At 47.9% G+C, this 19228-nt stretch overlaps 1 protein-coding gene across 1 annotated transcript in view; it reads left to right on the forward strand.

Annotated features, from left to right (window-relative positions):
- LOC131265364 (titin) overlaps nucleotides 1-19228 on the forward strand; it is a 150083-nt gene that overhangs the window by 36241 nt on the left and 94614 nt on the right. The window contains exons 14-15 of the mRNA XM_058267623.1: nucleotides 897-2481; nucleotides 17440-17598. Of these exons, the coding sequence (XP_058123606.1) occupies nucleotides 897-2481; nucleotides 17440-17598 (1744 nt within the window). The remainder of the gene's footprint in view (nucleotides 1-896; nucleotides 2482-17439; nucleotides 17599-19228) is intronic.

The following is a 19228-nucleotide window of genomic DNA, read 5'->3' on the forward strand; positions in this document are numbered from 1 at the left end:
GCGGATGATGTTCCTCAGTTTTCTATTTTCTTCTCGTCTAACAGCGTCCAACTGCGTGTTTGCGTGTGTGTGTTGGTGTATTTGTAAGCTAATCATTCCGACAAGTTCGGCCTCATCCTTAGAGGTTGGCTTCAAGTCCAACCCTCCCAGTCCCCTTCCTCCCGTTCCTTCCACCGTTCGACACATTCCGATCGTCACCCAAGCGAGATGAGTGATTCGATCCTTCTCTCGCTATACAACACGTACGTGCGTGCGTGCGTGCGTGCGTCCGTACAGGCTTAGCTAATCGATCTATGTCAATGTTCATTTTAGCATTTCTTTTTTTTTGTCTTAATTTCACGACCGCGAGCTACACGGCACACGAGAGGAGCAAAAAGAATTAAAGAAAGAAGGCGCAAAATTCGACGATACAACACATCGTGCATCAACACAACAAGCCACGAAATCCGAAAAGTTCGGCGCGCTGGCGACATTACGGTGTCGCACTTCCTTCCCCCGGACGGAAGGGGGAGGGTGGGGGGGTTGAGCGAGCGGCGCCGACGAGGCCATTCCTCCGACCGGGAGGGTGTTTGTGCAAAATTTGTGTGTCAATGTGAAATTCCTTTCGCTTCGAACTTGCTGCTGTTGTGTTGTAGCGTTATTTTAATTGGCCTCTGTGTTGTGTGTGCGTTTCTTTTTTTTCGTAACTTACTTACATTTTTCTTCTTTCTTTTTTTGTTTTACTCCCCCTTCGGCTCCCTTCTTTCGTGTCTATGTTTTCCTTTCTTCTTTTTTCTCCTTGTTCTTGTACGAAACCTTTCTTTCTTCCGCCCGGATTTGCAACGTGTTTGAAACGTGTTGCATCCGGCCGGGTTCTTTTACTTTCTCGCTCGCTTTGACCTGTGGGCTGACTGTAGGAAACGGTGGAGGAAAGCAGCAGCAAGAACTTCCTGGTGAACAACGATCTGCCGGAGGACCTGCAGCCGGTGAAGGTTTTGCCAACCGAGGAACCGCTTCCGACGCTGAAGCATGTACCGGTTCCGGCCGCCGTGCAGCCACCTGTCGTTGAGCAGTTCGTTGAACCCCAGCAGCAGCAGCAACAACCACAAGTCGCACCGGTTGTCCAACCGGAACCAGTTCCGGTAGCGGCTCCCGCTCCCGCTCCGGTGCTGCTGAACGGTGTTGGCTATCCAGCGCCAAGCCCGGCCCAGGGTGCGTTCGTTTCGGACTACGAGAGCGATGCGGCCACGACGGCGACGCCGACCATTGCGGGTTACAAACCGGTCCACCCGGTGTTTGCCCCGGTGAAGCAGGACGGTGCCGTCGGTCCGGCCGTGCCGCCACCGTCAGTATTCGATCCGATCGACAAGATTCAGCCGAACCAAATCAAACCAGCCGACGCACCAAAGATCGAGAAACCAAAGGCCATCAACTACGTCCAGCAGCAGCAGCAACAGCAGCAGACGATGTCCTACCAGCAGCAGAGCTTCCAGCAACAGAGCTTCCAGCAGCAGCAGACTTATCAAACGCAGCAGCAGCAGCAGCAGCAATCGTTCCCACCGGCGGTTCAGTCCGTTCCGGCGCAGTACTACACGTCCGTTACGGGCCAACCGGTGCACAACACGATCGCGACCGAGACCTCAAACACGCTGCATCTGAAGGAGATGACCGAGAGCAGCAACCGTGTGTTGAACATGCAGCAAACGCAGAGCGTCATCAGTCTGGAACAGCAGCAGCAACAACAGTACCGTCAGACCTCTTCCTCGTTTGCGCCAAAGCCGGGTCGGTTCACGCCAGGAGAGTACCGTGACAGCGACGGGTATGAGAGCGATGGCACGCGCATCCGTCCACTCTGGACGCCGAACCCGTCGGACAGCGACGAGCCGCACTATCGCAGCGTCCGGCCCAACTTCCAGCAGCCACGCTCGACCAGCTTGCCGCGCCAGTACGAGCGCATCCAGACGCCGATGGAGTTCGACACGCTGCCGGTGCAGATGCCGTCCCGGATCGACGTGTCGACTGAGGCCGCCCACCAGCGCAGCCAGTCCCTGTCGCGCCAGACCATCGAGACCACGCAGACCACCCTGACGACGCAGACCACCTCGACCGAAACGCTGAAGACGCAAACGCTGGACCGGTACGGCTCGAAGCGGCTGGCCACGACTCCGGTGCCGAACACGCGCGACGACATGGCCGTCAAGGCGCACCGCGTCGCCCCCATCTCCTACATCCAGAAGCAGGCGCAAACGCAGGCCGACGGCATGGCGCAGACGTTCAAGACGAAGGCGTACCACTTCAGCAACGAGGTGATGACCGACATCAAGAAGACTCCGATCAAGCCGATCCTGAAGAACGCGTACGCCGCACCGTACGCCGCCCCGGCTCAGGCTCAGGCACAGGCTCCCCCCCAGTCGTACGCCCCCGTCCCGCAGCTTCAGCAGCCCGCTCCAACCGCAGCTCCCCCGCAGGCCTATCGCGAGGAATCACGAGTGTCGCAATATGGTGAGTACCACCGATTTAGTTTCGTTTTGCTTTAGTTTCGGATTATGAGTTTTCTTCCGACCGATTGGTTTGATTTTTTCGTTTGCGAGTTCATGGGAATCCGGTCTCACGAGGGGTACTTAAAGATAGACGCTCGCCGATCATTATCTAGAAAGCACAAATACTTCAATATCCGTCATCGCCATGAGTGTGATATAAACCTCTCGGGAAGGGATGCCTCTGAATGTTTTAATGTTCATTCCTGAAAGGTATCAAATACAGGGATTTTCAGATGATATCATAACGGTAGCAGTATTTATTCCAACTGCAGCACATGATATTCCAACAGTACCAGTTGATTTTATAACGGAATCATGTTTATTATAACTGTGTCAGTTGAAATCAGAATCGACGCAGTTGATATTATAAAAGTTGGTATTGGCAGGTCGAGCGATGTACGTAACTAGCAAGTATAAACGTACATCGCACGAATGAGACTCTAAGGTAGTTCAACATATCAGGTGAGCTCATCTCGCTGGAATCGCTTTAATTATTATTAGAAAACGAAAGGAATTTTTAAACAAGCAGTGCTGATTAATTTTCATGTTTACTGCGTGTCATTTTTCACTTATTTTTGTGAGCAGTTTCGTTCCAATGAAATCGAGGAATTTCATTCTTTTTAAACCCACCTGCTATGTAGATTAACCTTGGGCTTTTGTTCGTGCGATATACGTTTACACTCGCTAGCTGCGTACTTCACTTAAGCTGCTGTACCAGGAGGATTATAATATCAACTGCGACGATTCTGCTTTCAACTGACACAGTTATAACAAACATGATTGCGTTATAAAATCAACTGACTCTGTTGGAATATCATGTGCTGCAGTTGGAATAAATACTGCTACGGTTACGATATCATCTGAAAAACCCTGTACTTCCCTTCAACGTTTTCAACCCCCGTTTCCTATGGGGTCTTTAATTTTCCATTTGTTTTATGGCAAACCTCGCCGGGAAAATAGGCGCTTGCATAATTGAAAGCGATACTCACTACCATCTTCTTCGTAATGAGTTGCTAAAGATCCGTGGCCTCGATGGCGCGAGAGGACTTGAACAATAAAATCTTTTCGAAGCTTCCGCATCGCATCGTACGGAAGGGATGGCGCAACAGAAGCCCCGGGAAGGCGGGGGGAAAATGTAATCGAGGTTGACATCGGGGGGTCCGTGGCCAGAGGTTTTTTTCCTCTCATTTCTAGGAACGGCATATCGTTCCGTTTTTTCCCCAGATTTTATTTTTTCGAGTCAAATCGACAAAATTCACAAACGGACACATACACGTACAAGCCTCGTCGTCGTCGTCGTCGTCGTCGGGTCGTCGGTTCGATGGACGGGAACGGAGTGGCACAACTGTCGCTTAACGCTCTAGATCCTGAATCTGAGTTGTTGTGTGTGTGTTTTTCTTTTTTGTCTATCAGAACCGGGACGGGCGAGCAGGAAAACCACGGCGACGAATCGAAAACTGTCGGGGAAAAAAAAACATAAGCACACGCACACACATACACATCTACGAAGTGGCAGCGTCTATTTTTAAGCTCCGACTTCGAGCCGTACCGTGGGGAAAATAAAATCATATTTTTCCGCGCATTCGAACGCCAGTCAGTTTCCCGGTGAACCCCATCCCTCTTTAGCTCATTTTCCCCGAGAGCCGGTGGTCAATTTGCTTCTCTCCTTCATTAGGCCATTCATTAACCATTACATCAGAGTGGTCCCGAGTTTTTTTCTGGGCCATTCGTATTTGTTTTTCCTGCTCGTTTTTTGCTGCTTTTTCTCGCGATCGTGTCGATCATCTTTCAGAGATCACGTCCGCTTTTATTTTCCCAGACGATTGTTTTAGGGGATGTCCCTGTTAGTTTATTTTCCGATGTTTTTTCCACCGATTCACTTCGTTCGTTTTTTCATTCAATCATTAACAAACATGCGGGAGCAGTTTGCCGTTAAGTATTTTCTTTTGCTTTGTTTTTGTTCTGTGTAAAGTTCCTTATTTTTATCTTGCGTCAACAGGTTTCGTTTGCTTTTTCACGTTTGTGTGTTTTTATTCGTTTTTTTATTTCCTTTACAAATCAACACTTTTCGATAGTTTTATCCGTGGGCTAATGGACTTTATTTTGAATAGGTTCGTGTCGTAAAATAACACTTCGTTTCACTCGGAGCAATTTAGATCGTAAGGATGTTCTGAGGAAGTTGATTGAACTGTTTTTGTTCTGTTTTTTCACCTCCCATTGGTATGCAAAAAAAAACTACCCAAACTTAATTAAAACCCAAAAACATCTACTAGGCACTAAGCACATCGACCCGGACACCGGAATCATCTACTTCAAGTACGATTTCGGGTACGAGTTCGGTATCATATTTCCCGGCGAGGGTCACCGCATCGTAGCCGGGCGGTCCGGCGGGGGTCGCGGTGGCAGCGGAAGTGCAGGGGGCAGTGGCCGGAAACACCCGCGCTACCTGAACGCGGCCCAGTTCGCCCGGGGCGACATTGCGGTGCCGGTGCTGCACGAGCGCACGAAGGATTACGATCGCAACTGCCGCACGGGCGTTCGATCGGCTTCCGTTCCGGCGACGGAAATGCATGCCAGCGCCCGGTACGGCCCGGTTCCATTCGGTACCACGCACGAGCCGATGTCTTTCTACGGAGGCAGTGGCCGATCGACGCCTTCGCGGGGCCATAGCAACCGGAACAGCTACTGCGCCACTCCAGGTAGTAGTTCTCTTCGCTTCCGGATGGAGTTGTTGACGCATGGTGGTGGCGCTATCGATGTCCGCGCACGCACGTCTTGTGGAGGCTTGCAAGCAAAAGGCACGCCAGTCCAAGACTAGACTAGACCAGCGCTTTCGATGTCAAACCACGTTCGTTATCTTGTGTCTTGTTGCAAATAATCGATGATGACGATCGTACAATGTTTCGATCAAGCTGAATGTTGTCCAAGTGCTTCTGTTAGCATGCTCAATGTTGTACCACTAAAACTCCTTGTCAAGGCTCCAGATCCATGTTCTGCAAGTTGAAGTTGGCATATAATGCATATTCAAAAATTAATTGACAGCCAACAGCGTTAATGATAGGTGTGTTCCAGTTTTACTTTATATTGGTCAGATAAGCCACAAGTCTCATGTTTTCTAAAGGCTTACACTAGAAACAGTTGTCATTGATTTCTATTCTAATTGTTTTCATCAGCTTTTCTTTAATTTTCCTGATGTATTTTGCTTTATTACAAAACTTCTTTCCTTAATTATTCCTTTTAATCAGGATCTATAATTGTTTGCATCAGCGTCTCTTTCACTTTCTTGATGTAATGTTCTTTGCGCGTTTGATAACTAAATCCTAAATTGTGACTTTTATATGGCTTCAAAAAGACTTTCAACGTTTCGTTAAGTTTCAAGATTAGTTGTTTCAAGTGTTTCCCCCATTTTTGAATCACAGATTGGTTTTTAAGCGACTAGAGATTATTTTAATTATTGGATTTTACACATATGTTGCCGTAGTCCTGTTTTATTGATCATCCTTTGGGAAAATCAACGTCAAATGTAATACCAGATGCACATACGGTGTTCTACTGGTTTTCCATCGTAACTCTTTAGCTCTCAGTGAACGACGGGAAAAGGTACAGCGATGATGATGGTGCGCCCTCTTAACTAATCAACCTCTTGACAGGCGTGAATGGGAAGGAGAAAGCTAAAAAGAACCATGAACGCAGAAGAAAACAAACGAAGGCGCCGCCGCCGCCGGCGAGAGGTAAGCGAAAAAGGCAGCCTATTCTATGCGAAGGAAAACCTGTTGAAGAACGCCCGAGGCGCGACCTTGGGTAGCGGGGGGTGTGGCGGTGGCCGTTTTGCGTAAATCACTGCGTCCGCTGACGGGTGGGGAAAATCGCCCGAAATTGTCACATCAACAAGGCAGCCATCCTTCCCCCTCCTCTCCTTCCCGTCCCGTGCCAGATGCGCAGACGGTGTGAGGGGTTTTCCTTCAGCCGGCGATGGCGCAAATTTTGACGTGCGAGTTTACGACCATATCCCTTCCTTCCTAGAATCTTCTTCCTAAGCAACCCAAAAGCAAAACACAAAAAAACGGTCACGTGGTTACATAAGGGCGATTAAAAAGCGTTCGAATTTTCCCCCCGAAGACGTTCCCGAAACCACGGTGGACGTTTGCTCTGCATGTGAACGCGCACCCCATTGTGATTGTTATTGTGGAAATTCAATTCTTTTCTTACGGTTTCTATGTGTGTGTTGGTGTGCGTATGTAGCCCAACACATGCCGTTCAAGTTGATGCAATAGACAGACGGGGTACATGGGACACTGCCTGCATATATTGGGCAACAACATCGAACGCCCGAGAAAACTCGTGGCGGCAAGAAAAACCTGAAAATGAACGGTGCTGAAGTTTTACGACGTGTTACCGCAGGGGAGGGAGCGAAGCGGAGGGATGGAAATTGGACGGAAAGTATTTTCAGAATCCAACTCCGTGTACCTTTGGTGTGGTATGATGGGTTGCAGGATGAGGAAGGGTGAGGGGCAAAATATGCTTGTCCCTTGGTCTCGTCGCAATGGGGGGGGGGGGAAGGAGGGAGGAAGGATCAACGCGGGCGAATGTGAAATGTTGATAATTTATTGGCGCAATTGTTGGGACATGAAAATTTTCCGCCTCAGCAGTGCGCTCTTCTTGAGTCTTTGGCTCGCACATCATGGCCGCTTTGTCGTTTCTTTGTTGTTTTGCCCTTCTTTTCCAAGCCCTCTCTGTTGCCACCCAAGACGACGGAACGTTTGGCCAAAGCGTCTCGGGACAGGAAGGTCTAATCTTTGCGATTTCACACCGAAAGCAGTCGATTCATTCTTAGCTTCTCGTACGGAAACAAATACATTTTCTCGACATTTTTCTAAGGGTGACCTTTGGGTTTGTTTTGATCCTCAGCAGTGAGATAGAAATTTTATATGAATTAGAAGCGCCTGCTTTACAACATATTTCCTCTGACATATACACCTTTAAATGAGTTCCCGCGGTATAACATGATTATGCGAATTTAAAAAAAAAACATCTACATAAAAATGCCTCCTTAGCAATTAAGTGGACGATAAATGTAACCCTTGACGGGGTTTCCTGTTGATTAAATATTGCATGTTTAAACACATTAAACTACATAATTGATTGCATGATTTGCTTATGCTTCCGCTCGCGACGTGTTTTCGTGTGCTCAGTGTGTGCTTTCGCAAGTTCTTTTCGTGGATCCCGTTGAATGAAACCAGAAGGTCAGCAAGTCAAAGGTAAGTACACACGTCGGGTAACAACAGCGCCTCACCGCTTCACGATCATCTGGAACACATAACCTGACAATCGCTATCAGCATCCGTGCAGCTATGCGTGCATGTTCGCTTCCGCTTCCGTGTTCGCCACGTACGTTGTTCTGTTCGTGTGTGCGTATTGTGTAATAGTGATGGGTTCTCGGAACCGCACCCACCGCCCGGAACCGCTTCCGAGCATCTTTAAATCGGCTCCGATTCCTCACGATTCTGTCTGGAGCCGTCCGGAGTCGTCCGGAGTCGTCCGGAGTCGTCCGGAATCGTCCGGAACCGTCCGGAGTCGTCCGGAGTTGTCTGGAGCCGTCCGGAATCGTCCGGAACCGTACGGAACCGTCCGAAGCCGCTAGTCGGCTGCCGGAGTTGGCTATGGACGGTTCCGGACGGCTCCGACAGCTCCGCTAGTCGGCAGCCGGAGTCTGTTCCGGACGGCTCCGAAGGCTCCGGACGGCTTCGACGGCTCCGGACGGCTCCGGACGGCTCCGGACGGCTCCGACAGCTCCGTTAGTCGGCAGCCGGAGTCGGTTCCGAATGATTCCGGACGGTTCCGGCCAGCTCCGGACGACTTCCGACGGCTCTGGACGGCTCAGGATGGCTCCGGACGGCTCCGACGGGTCCGGCTGCCGACTAGCGGGTACGGACGGTTCCGGACGGCTCCAGACAATTCCGGACGGTTCCGGATGACTCCGGACGGCTCCGCTAGTCGGCCGCTGGAGTCGGTTCCGGACGGGTCCAACGGCTCCGGACGGCTCCGGACGGCACCAGACAACTTCGGACGGTTCCGGACGACTCCGGATGGCTCTGGACGACTCCGGACGGCTCCGGACGGCTCCAGACAACTCCGGACGGCTCCTGACGGCTCCGGACGGCTCCGACAGCTCCGCTAGTCGGCAGCCGGAGTCGATTCCGGACGGCTCCGGAGGCTCCGGACGGCTCCGGACGGCTCCGACAGCTCCGCTAGTCGGCAGCCGGAGTCGGTTCCGAATGATTCCGGACGACTTCCGACGGCTCCGGACGGCTCTGGATGGCTCCGGACGGCTCCGACGGGTCCGGCTGCCGACTAGCGGCTTCGGACGTTTCCAATGGCTCCGGACAGCTCCGGACGGTTCCGAGCTCGGAGCATTGCACCTACCTTACGGAGCTGCTCCCGATATTGGTGGAGTCATTCAGAAGCGGTTCCGGTTTTTTGAGGAATTTCCCCATCACTATTGTGTAAGGCTCGAGATCGAGTGGATCGCTAATGGAATCGTTTTGCATTTGCGTCTCCCCGCGTCCGACCCGCCGCACCCCTCTCTAGACCCGACAGCACAAGGCTTCAATCGATCAACGACCAGCACGCCGAACGTGAAGCAGCAGCACCAGGAGGAGGGTGTACCGACCAAAACTCCCTTGTTCGTTGCCGTACGTATCCTTTCGTTTGGTGTTAGGTCCACTCGCCTGATGCTACTCACTTGCTTTTCCCATTTTAGCCCTTGAAGGACATCGCAGTTGTCAGTGGACAACCGGCGCGTTTCGAGTGCATCGTGGCATGCGATGCAACACCATCGATCCGCTGGACGAAGGACGAGGCACCGATCGAGGAGGGCTACAAGTTCGTGCCGGAGTATCGCAACGGCGTCTGCCGCTTGTCGCTACCGGTGGCCTACGAAGGTACGCGACCGAGCACTACAAGGAACAGGTGACGGAGTTCTCAATTTCAACCCGTTTTTTTTCTTTCTCGCGCTTCTCCGTAGGTGACGCAGGCCGGTACTGCTGCCTGGCCGAGAACCATCTCGGTTACGCGGCCACCTGTGCCGAGCTGACGGTGGCCAACGCCGACTGGAGAGTGAACCAGTGAGCGGAGGAAGCTCACCGAGGGGAAAAACCAGCTGGAACGACGATTTCCGGTATTCGAATTTATTCTACCAACCACCAGATGAACGAGGCATTGGTGGAGGCATTGGTAGTGAAAGGAAGGGGACGTATCCCCGTAGGTCGATGAAAGCAGAAGCGGGAAGATTTCCCCGACAATCGAATGATACTGTTTCAATTGATGATGATTAGTTTCAGTTCAAGTTTTTTCGTTTAGTCGTTTAAGTGACGTGGAAGTGGACGATTTGCACAACTGTCAAATTGAGTTTTTTTTGTCGTAATGATCGATATGTTACTGTAATGCTGTATTGCTTTTATCTCTCCTCCGCCCCAACCCCTGGCTTACCCATCCCCAACCCCGCGCCTCTTGTCTGTATAGAAGTTTTGTTAAAAAGGAAAACTATGCTTTAATTTATTTCGCCCTTCGTATCCCCATCCCCAACGATTTGTGCTTGCGGTTGTGTTGGGTTATATGTCGCGCCACCTCTCAGTTAGAATAGTAATCCCCCCCCGAAATACCCGAAACAGCCTTTAAGAGTCTCTCTAATCGCGGAGCACCAAAAAACCGATCCGTCTCCGTTCGAATTATGCAGAGCGCGCGTGCACTTTCATGCTTTCGTTTCCGGTTTTGCTTGCACTTTTATGTTCCTTTCTTTCGAGTATCCCATTGCCCCATGGCTAATGTTTGAGACAAATGTGCCACTACATATTGATTGAACTAAAAAAGAAAGCTAAACATGAAAATTTGTTATTAAATTAGTTCAGCCCGAGTTTGTCCTCAAAATAATAAGGAATTGCCGCGAATGAATGATTGAACGACAAAGTGCAAAGACATGCACTCACGCATGCACACACGCCTCTCGGCCATTGCTCCCATTGTTTTTGATTACGCAAAGAGCAATTGGTAGAATATATGAGCATTAGTGAAACATTTGAAAACAGAAATTGTTTATGAAATACGAAAGTGTCGATCCGTTAAGCCTACTGTGTTTTTATCTTAGCTGACTTTCTTAACACTCGAACCTCGTCTTTAACTCGAAACAAACCCGACCCGTCCTCGTCCTCGACCCCCCATATACATGTTACTCTGCGACTTCTCAACCACACGTTTTCAGACCGAGATTGCGCTAGGTTTTATCTTATTGCCAGATTGAGAACTGTAAACATGACGTAGTGGAACACGCACACCCACACACACACACATAAACAGACCCGCAAACGATATTTTTAATATGAGTTGTTCTTTTTTGTATAATGTAAAGCCAATACGCATAAATGCGAAGTGTACGAATGAAACCAGAAATACATATTATATTTGACCAAAAACCGTTGTGTTTCATTTTGCACGTTGTTGGGTGTACCTGTGTGTATAATGTGTCTATGCTGTCGGTAATGTTCACGTTGTGTCCATCAAACCAAACGAGCCAAGTTTCCGCGATGTTCCCAAACCCAGGGTTCCGCTCCGTTTAGTATCTTTCTCGCGATTCTCCTCAACCACACGAGCGACATCTCGACTGGTTTGAAAAGCATCAGCCTCTAAGCCCAACGGACGCGATCGAGTCTATACTTAGCTTAAACTGTACGCAGCTTAGCTCTCGCCCAGCTCGCGTGAAACATTTCGTGTTGTAAAGTTTCTTATCCGCTTTAACTTAGACTCACGGTAGACAGCTTTTGCGCACGCGATGATGAACTTGTTTATGGCGATCGGGCTATTTCCGTCCCGGTGGGTCAGCGTGTTTGATTCCTTTTTTTTTTTGGCGCAACTTTTAATTCTGACCGCCACGAGCTAGACATAATGTGTCATTCTTGAATCGATGAGTGATCGTTTCCGAAAGGGGAATGACTAATTGGTTCAAGGGAGCCTTTCTCCCGAAAACAGTATCCTACGCCATCGACTGACTCGTGAGTCAGTGCCCTTGAGAACGGCTGTGAAGCGAGTAAAGGGAGGTGTTCCTGCGACGCTCGATGGGAAGTTAATTGATCCAAATAAACACCTCACTCCACCGACCGAGTCCGTCCCTCGATTATGCAGCATCGTTAGGAAGCGATAGCCAGCCCTAAAGGAAACCACGACTTAAGGCCAGTGAATCATCCGTCTGATTGATTTATGTAGCGCGATGGGGCGTGGTCGGCAGAATGCTCCAACGATTTGCCTACATTGTCCATCCGCATAAGCCGCTCTAATTAATAGGGAGAGAAAAAAAAACGCCGTGCATTTACATTTCGCAATTGCGCATAAATCATGCGTATCAATTAGCCGGACTTTGCCTTAACTGCTGCTTCTACTGCGTGTCAATCCCCGAGTCTGAGCCGAAAGGAAACCCAGTAGCCTTTGAAAACATATGCAGCATATGATAATGATCGTCGGATGTACCGCGAGAGTATCATTAGCGCAACCGATAAGCTGTTTACCACAAGCAACGAGCAAATGGAAGTGAAAAACTGTGTACATTTGTTTTACGTTTATAAAAAACAAACCACAAATAAGCAAAGAAAAACCATTAATTCATCTGAATCTTCCGCTGAAGTTTCACTTTGGGAAATCAACCATCAGCCGTGCTTGCAGACCTCCAGCATTTTCCACCATTCCGCATTCTGTACGCATGAGTCACCGGAAAACTTCGCTCCGAAATCAATCGGAGCCGCTGCTTCGAACGATGAAAAGTATGGCATCCGTTTAGTTTCACTTGGCTATTTTCGTTTCTGGAATGGAACGTAGGAAAAATAAGTAAAACAAAACTTCCATAGGGTAAAAAAGGTATCATCGCGTTAGTCAACCCAACTGGTGGTGTATGAAAGGAAGAAAAACATAGCAATGCAAACATCAGCTGTTTTGCCAAGGCGAAGGGAAAAGTCCCATTTTCTTCCCTTGGTGTTGGTGGGATCGCACAAGAAAAGCGATCGTAGGAAATGCGCAAACTCAAATCGTTCGGGAAAAAGTTCGTCCGGTTGTTTTCCCCCCCGTCGAGCGCATGCGCATCAAGGGTCTCGGGGAAAATGCCGGCTTGCTTCCGAAAACTGTCAGCTTCGATCGAGAATGTAAACAAACAAGCGAAGCGCACAACAACCTGCAATTCCTCAAGCTTCCCCTTTGGGAGGGGAGGGGGGTTGGAGAATGACAACAATAACAAGTTGTTTTTCCGGCACACGCCGCTTCGGTTGAGCTTTCCCGCCCTAGTGTGCGTGATGGTGGCGTTCGAGAATCTTCGGGAAAATTCTCCCAAGAGAAACTGCGCACCGAACGATCATCACGGTGAGTGCCGAGATCTCACCGAGGTGTAGTCTTTGCGCCAACCAACCGCCTGTTGTACTCCAACCTGCCGATCTGGTGGACGACGGACGGACGAACGATCCTTTTTCACTGTCACGAATTGTCTCAGCACGTCATGAAGTTTACGTTTTACGTTGACGTTTCCGACGGCGGCGGAATTATCGTAATCCCGTTGCGGATTGCGCCATCTCTTGAGAAGTGGATGTAAACCACAGAGCTCTCGGGTTAATCACGGGCGATGAAGGGAGCGATGAACCAGTTTAAGGTCACCGGGTTGGCTGTGACACTTCTGTCAGTTCGGGTGACTTCGGGGAAGGAAATGCAAGGATCCCACCGATGCTCGTCAATCAATTAATGTTTCTTCATCTTGTTTTCGTCTGCACCCAAAACCTTCTATCATCCTCCGTCCGCCAATTTGGTGCGCGGGCAATTACGGGCTGGCGCCAAAGACCAAAACCGAAACGCGAACCGATACGCGCGTATAAACGATGAAAAATGGGAACGAAAACGAACACACCGCTCCGTCGTCGGACCATCGGAATCCGACTCTGGAGGTCACGGCATTAAAAAACGGAAACACCACAACGCGAATCGATTAGGGGTGGAGGCAATTTTGTTGGTATTTTTCTTGCCATTTGGCAGCGTGACAATCGCCCCACCACCCCTTTCCTCTTCCCGGCACAGGGTGCGCCCAACGGCAGCCCACCGATGTCGAAGTTGAAGATGAAGCTGCCAAGGCGCGTAGGATGTATGCGAGTTTATTTCTTGTCCCTTGCCTTTCTTTTGAGCATTATCTTTTGGGGTGGCTATTTTTAAAAATATCGGCCACCTATTGTGACGATTCCGATTCGGCTCAGGAAAGGAACAGATGTGTGTGTGCGTGTGGGTTGAGCGGTGCGCCGAGAATGATGATCGAGGATCGAGTAACAATGTCGCCGTAAGGTGGCGCCCTCTGGGAAGCTGTTAAAACGGATAGCAAAAACCTTTTCCGATACAACATTTTGGGGGGGGGGGGGGGGGCGAAAGGTTCATCGTCCTATTCTTAAGGACATTCGGACTTTAAATTACATTTGTTAGTTAGCCAATATTGAAATTTCTGGCCATTCAAAGTCTGAGGATTTAGATTTAGAAGACTAAAAAAGATTATAACCAGTTGCGTTTAAATTTAATCCTCCAAATTAATCAATATTCGATATATAGAGTAATATTTTTTAATAGAGTTTTGGTACTAAAATGTTACTATTTAGAATTAAAATTAAATTTGTAAAACTGTCAACTCCTCCAACGAACATGGATTGCACAGCATCACCTGATTGATCGTAAAAATTTCACAAAATGATTTATATCCGTTTTTCTATCCGATCCGCAGATCAGAAAAACAACTCGGGGAATGAAACAACAAAAGACGGAAAAAAGTAGCTAGCAAGCATTAGAAATAAAAAATGGGAGCATCAGGGAAAGTTTTACCACTTCGAAAAGGGGTGGGCTAGGAAAGAAGAAGAGAAAAAAACTCTGCAAATAAAAAGAAAAGAATTAAAATGCCTCAATGCAGGGTGGTTGGGTTTTAGGGTGGCGCTGTCGATTTGCCCGGTGCGTGAATTAATTATTCGCATGTCGTTCCGCCAAAAAGGCACCACCCGCGGGGGGAAAAAGCTACAGAAACACATACAGAGAAAGGGAGGGACAGAAACGGTTGCTTCATACCCGACCAGCCGTGAGGTGATAAAACTTAAAGTGATAAAAACGAAGTCTAACGGTTTGCGCAACATCAATGAACGTGCTTTTTGAGGGAGGGGACTGCAAGCAGAGCAGCTCCGTCGTCGGTTTTCCGTTCTCCGTTCGGTTTGTTTTCCCCACCCCCCCAGGGGAAGAACGTATAAATAACGCCCGATTGTCCCGAAAAGTGTCCGTCTCCGAGTTGTTGTTTTTGCGCCACCGGCAGCCGCGAAGCGATCAAATTACCAGCGATCATGAGACCAGCCGGCTTCTCTTGGGTTGCACGCAAACACCACCACCAGGGGCCCACGATTATGTCACGAAGGCAATTATCATTGTTGCCTGCCCGGGAAGAAGGCGGAAGTCAGGGGGGAAGGAACTGTCATTACGGCTAGGAATGTCCGTTCCTCCTTTGTCGACGTTCTCCCAACTTCTCGATCCTAATCTTTCGGAACGTTCGAGGAAAAGCTAACTTTTCTCTCGCTTTGCCTGCGATGTTTTCCCTTCCTACCGATGCTAATTGCCAATCCGTTAGCAAAGTGTCGATCGTACCGCCTTTGCGTGCGTTCTTTTATCTAGTTGCTGACAAATTACTCTCAGAGGATCAGCGAGCTTCTAGAGCACGGCTTGATCGATGTGCTGAACAGAAAACGGCACATGAAATGTACGGGGGAAAAACGTTATCAGAAAATGGCTTCATACAAAACCTTCCACACAAACAGAGCACATACTTCTTTAGGGAATGGAATTTTTGCTGAAAGGCTCTGACAAGTGGTGGAATGCTGTCGATTATTGATGACGTTCGTATGAGAAAACATGACGTCGATATTTAACGACGTTATTCGATTTCTTCTTGTATCTTCAGCTCAAGGACATTTGTAATGTTTTCGTTTGCGTCAATAAGTAAATTCACTACCTTTGAACGCTCGTAGCTTGTCAAGGCTTGTCCTAGTGAAATCAAACAGATCCTGATGAGAGTTTCGATTTATTCAGACGACTTGATTGTCAACACTTTGTTAGTTTCCATGAAAACGATGCATAAAGTGTTTCAGAAACTTAAAATGTATAAATTACATTGTAATTATTCTTTTGATATGGTACAACAAACTCAAGCCAATGACTGTTTATCCTTGGGGGTTGTAATTATAAAAATCTTCGTGTATTGAACATATTATTTTTTAAAGATTTTGTTTAAAGATAATGTTTGTTAGTTTTAAAGGCAACAATAATATTTGGAATTCTCAAATTCAAGTCTACTTTTCGCCAGAAGGCTACTTACAAAGATAACAAACACCATTATACATCTGTTCAAATTTATACTACCATCTTGTGTTGGTGCGTAGTGTAAATTTTATGTTTCTTTTTCAAACTTCCGCAAAAAACAACCCGTTTTCCAATTCGTGCTATATATCCGCCAGTTCATCGGAGAAAAAAATCGTTTCTTTGTATTTTGTCTTGTTATCTTTCATGTATGTCACTATATGATGCTCCTTTCAGATAGCTGATGAAGTGTTATTTCATAACGTTATTAAAAGTAGCTCGATTGGTCTCGTTTCGGGAGTGAAATAAAGGCCTATAAATTATCTCATCTCGTCCCTTTCCAAATGGCAGCAAACGCACACAGCGATGGGTTGTGGTTTTGTTTCTTCTCGTGGCGCTCGACCGATCGACACAAACAACATGCCAGACACCGTCCGAAACGGCCGTACTCGTACGCAAATCGTCGCAACCGCGGCTTTTCTATTTCGTGGTTCGCGGCTTTTCTATTTTTATTTGCACCGCCGGTTGTCATCTCGTCGCCGTCGACGACGATTCGGTCCACCAGGTCTCAACACACGCAAACTGCATGCACTCCTGCGCTCCTCGATCCTCGATACACACACACACAAACACACCGAAAACGTACGCATCCGTGGGCCATTGGGGGAAAACTATCCACAACCACCGCCCGTGCTGGGCGCGTGTTGCTCGGAAAAACGGTCCGAAAATAGATTTCTCGATTATTTTCCCTCGAGATTATTTTCCCGGTGGTAGCAGAGTGTTGCTGCTTTTCGTTTCATTTGTGGGAAATTCTTGCAGCGTACAAAGTGACGGAGCGAGAGAAAGAGGAGCAAAGGGTCGCAGAAGAAACATAAATTGACACTTTACGCGAACGAAGATGTAAACGATGAAAATGGTTGGTTCAGTTGAATTTGCATTTAAACAAAACACACAACAATTTCTTCACAACTTACGATAACTTTGTTGGAAAGAGGTTGAAATGACACTCGCTGACATGTTTCTCTCTTCCGGATGAGTTACTTAAGTAAACAAAAAAATCAATTCCGTGACATACAATGACAACAATTTAACTGGGACGTTGGTTGATGGCCAATCCTTGTTCATTACACGCGAAGTTGATAAACAATCGACAAGGTTGGTGGTAAATCGAAACATTCTTTCGTAAGATTGATTGTAAAATCGTGTTTTGAATCAAGTATCGCTTACGACGATGCGTGTTTTCTTTGTTTAATAACCTCTTAACCTCTTTATAGTCCCAAAGATTACTTTTCAAGCCATCAAGCAAGGTTGTTTGAGGGAATGGATATTTTCATGGCATGGGCGTGGAAAGTTTCGCGTGAAAATGTCTTCTCGTTGAGAGTTTTCGTGAAGTTGCGAAATTTTACACTTCATCCACTCCGATCCTCTTACAGCGTTAAGCGTGTTTGTGTGTATTTGTGTGTATTTTTACGATATTGTATGCGTTCTAATGCTGTTGTTTTCTTCTGTTTGCCACTTGGCAACCTTTCAGAAGCATCATTCCTCTGCTACAAGGAGCTACGGCCGGATCGGAGTCAGCAGGCAGGGCAGTCGGCTCCTCGCTCCTCGAACGGTGTCCATGTGCTGGAGGAGACGACGGATTCGTACGAGAAGACGTACCGCTCGATCTGCCTCATCCAGACGTGCGAAGGTAAGTCGAATGCGCCGGAATGTTAATTACCTTTCAACTGCATCTGCATGTGTTTGCTTCTGCACATCTACTTTATAACCTTCTCGTTTAAACTAACATTTGATCGTTCACCGCCTGATAGCACTTGAAGAAATGTGTTCATCCTCATTTGCGCTGTTTGAAACTCTTGAAATCGATCAAAAATTTACACATCGTAACACCACTGCTGGTTTGTTTTTTCCTTTCCAAGGTCGAAATTGCTCATCATCCACATTTATCATCCTGTTCCACCATCTACCCCATTTCTACGTGCCTTTGGGTGTGTGGGGTTTTTGTTTCTGCTCTACCTCAAACCGTATCCGCTGATGTGTTTCACTTTTTGTCTACTTCCTCCTGTGAACACATTAAACGCATCTTTTCATCTGTCGTCGGCCACAAAACATCACTTTCGCTCTGTATGTTTTTTGGCTTTTTATTAGGGAGCATGATTTATGTTTTCGTATTCCTCCACCATTTGCATGCATACTCTTACATCTTCTGCATCGATCATTTCGAGTGATTTTTGCCCCAAAAACCCATGGATGCAGAATCAAAACGCTCATTACGCTCATCACAAAACACAAGTTGACGAACTCGCAAACGAGCACAGCAACCACCAAATGTTTCCTCTAAACTTTCTCTATCTCATTGCAGTGGCAAACGGTGGTACCAACCGTATCGTGTTTCGTAAAGCTTGAGCAATTGTAACGAAAAAATGTGTAAAGCGTATGTTGAGAGGACGAGCAAAAATAAACGGATCGTAAAACGGCCCCGAAAAGTTCTTCACAGTTCTTCCGCGGACAGAACTTGGTCCTTCGTCGTCTTCGCACGTAGACTGCACTTGGGACTGCTTTCCGACACCCACTTACACACACACACACACAAACCCACCCCTTCCTGTGCACGCACTCCCGTGGATGAGCCCAAAATGCGCTGCTCCGTATCGTGTCGCAATAAATTAAGCCTCAAGTAGTTTTCACCTGCTGTTCGCCACCGATTAAGCACACATGTGTTGGGCACTGTTTTCCCTCTTGCCGTAGGTTTCGATGCTTTCCTCCTCTCCCCTCGTCGTGCTCGGTAGCAACTAGACCTTAACCTCAAGCTGACCACCGACCGGCTGATCTTTTCCAGCCCCGCGCGAGATATGGTTTGCTTCCGTTGGGTGCAGCAACTTTTCCTCCAAATGGTGTTTGGTCAATGAATATTTATTCGGAACACAGTTTTCCGAAGGTGGCGAGTGCGTTTGCTCCTCTGCCAACAAACATAAGAAAAAGGTTAGTCCAAAAAAAAAGGCCCAAAACTAGGCCACGACAAGGCTGGTTACCTTTTGACGCCGGAACTCCTCCCAGTGGGCAGTGAAGGGAGTAAGGGGCAAAAGTAAAAGAAAGTAACCCCCATCGCCTTCAGAGTGTGTTGGCGCCTTTGCGGGCGGTTTTGGTGCGTGTTTTTAAAGTGAAAATTTGTTTATTTATCCTCCCCGATTGAAAATCGCTTTCAGGCGAATTGTTTTCCAACCGCCCGATGTGAGATGGAGTTAGTGTTGGTTTACTTTCAAACACGCTAATCATGCTTATAAGTGGTATGAATTGTTTGGTCAATGGATGTACATTTT

The sequence above is a fragment of the Anopheles coustani genome, chromosome 2, assembly GCF_943734705.1.
Source record: "Anopheles coustani chromosome 2, idAnoCousDA_361_x.2, whole genome shotgun sequence".
NCBI classification, from domain to species: domain Eukaryota; kingdom Metazoa; phylum Arthropoda; class Insecta; order Diptera; family Culicidae; genus Anopheles; species Anopheles coustani.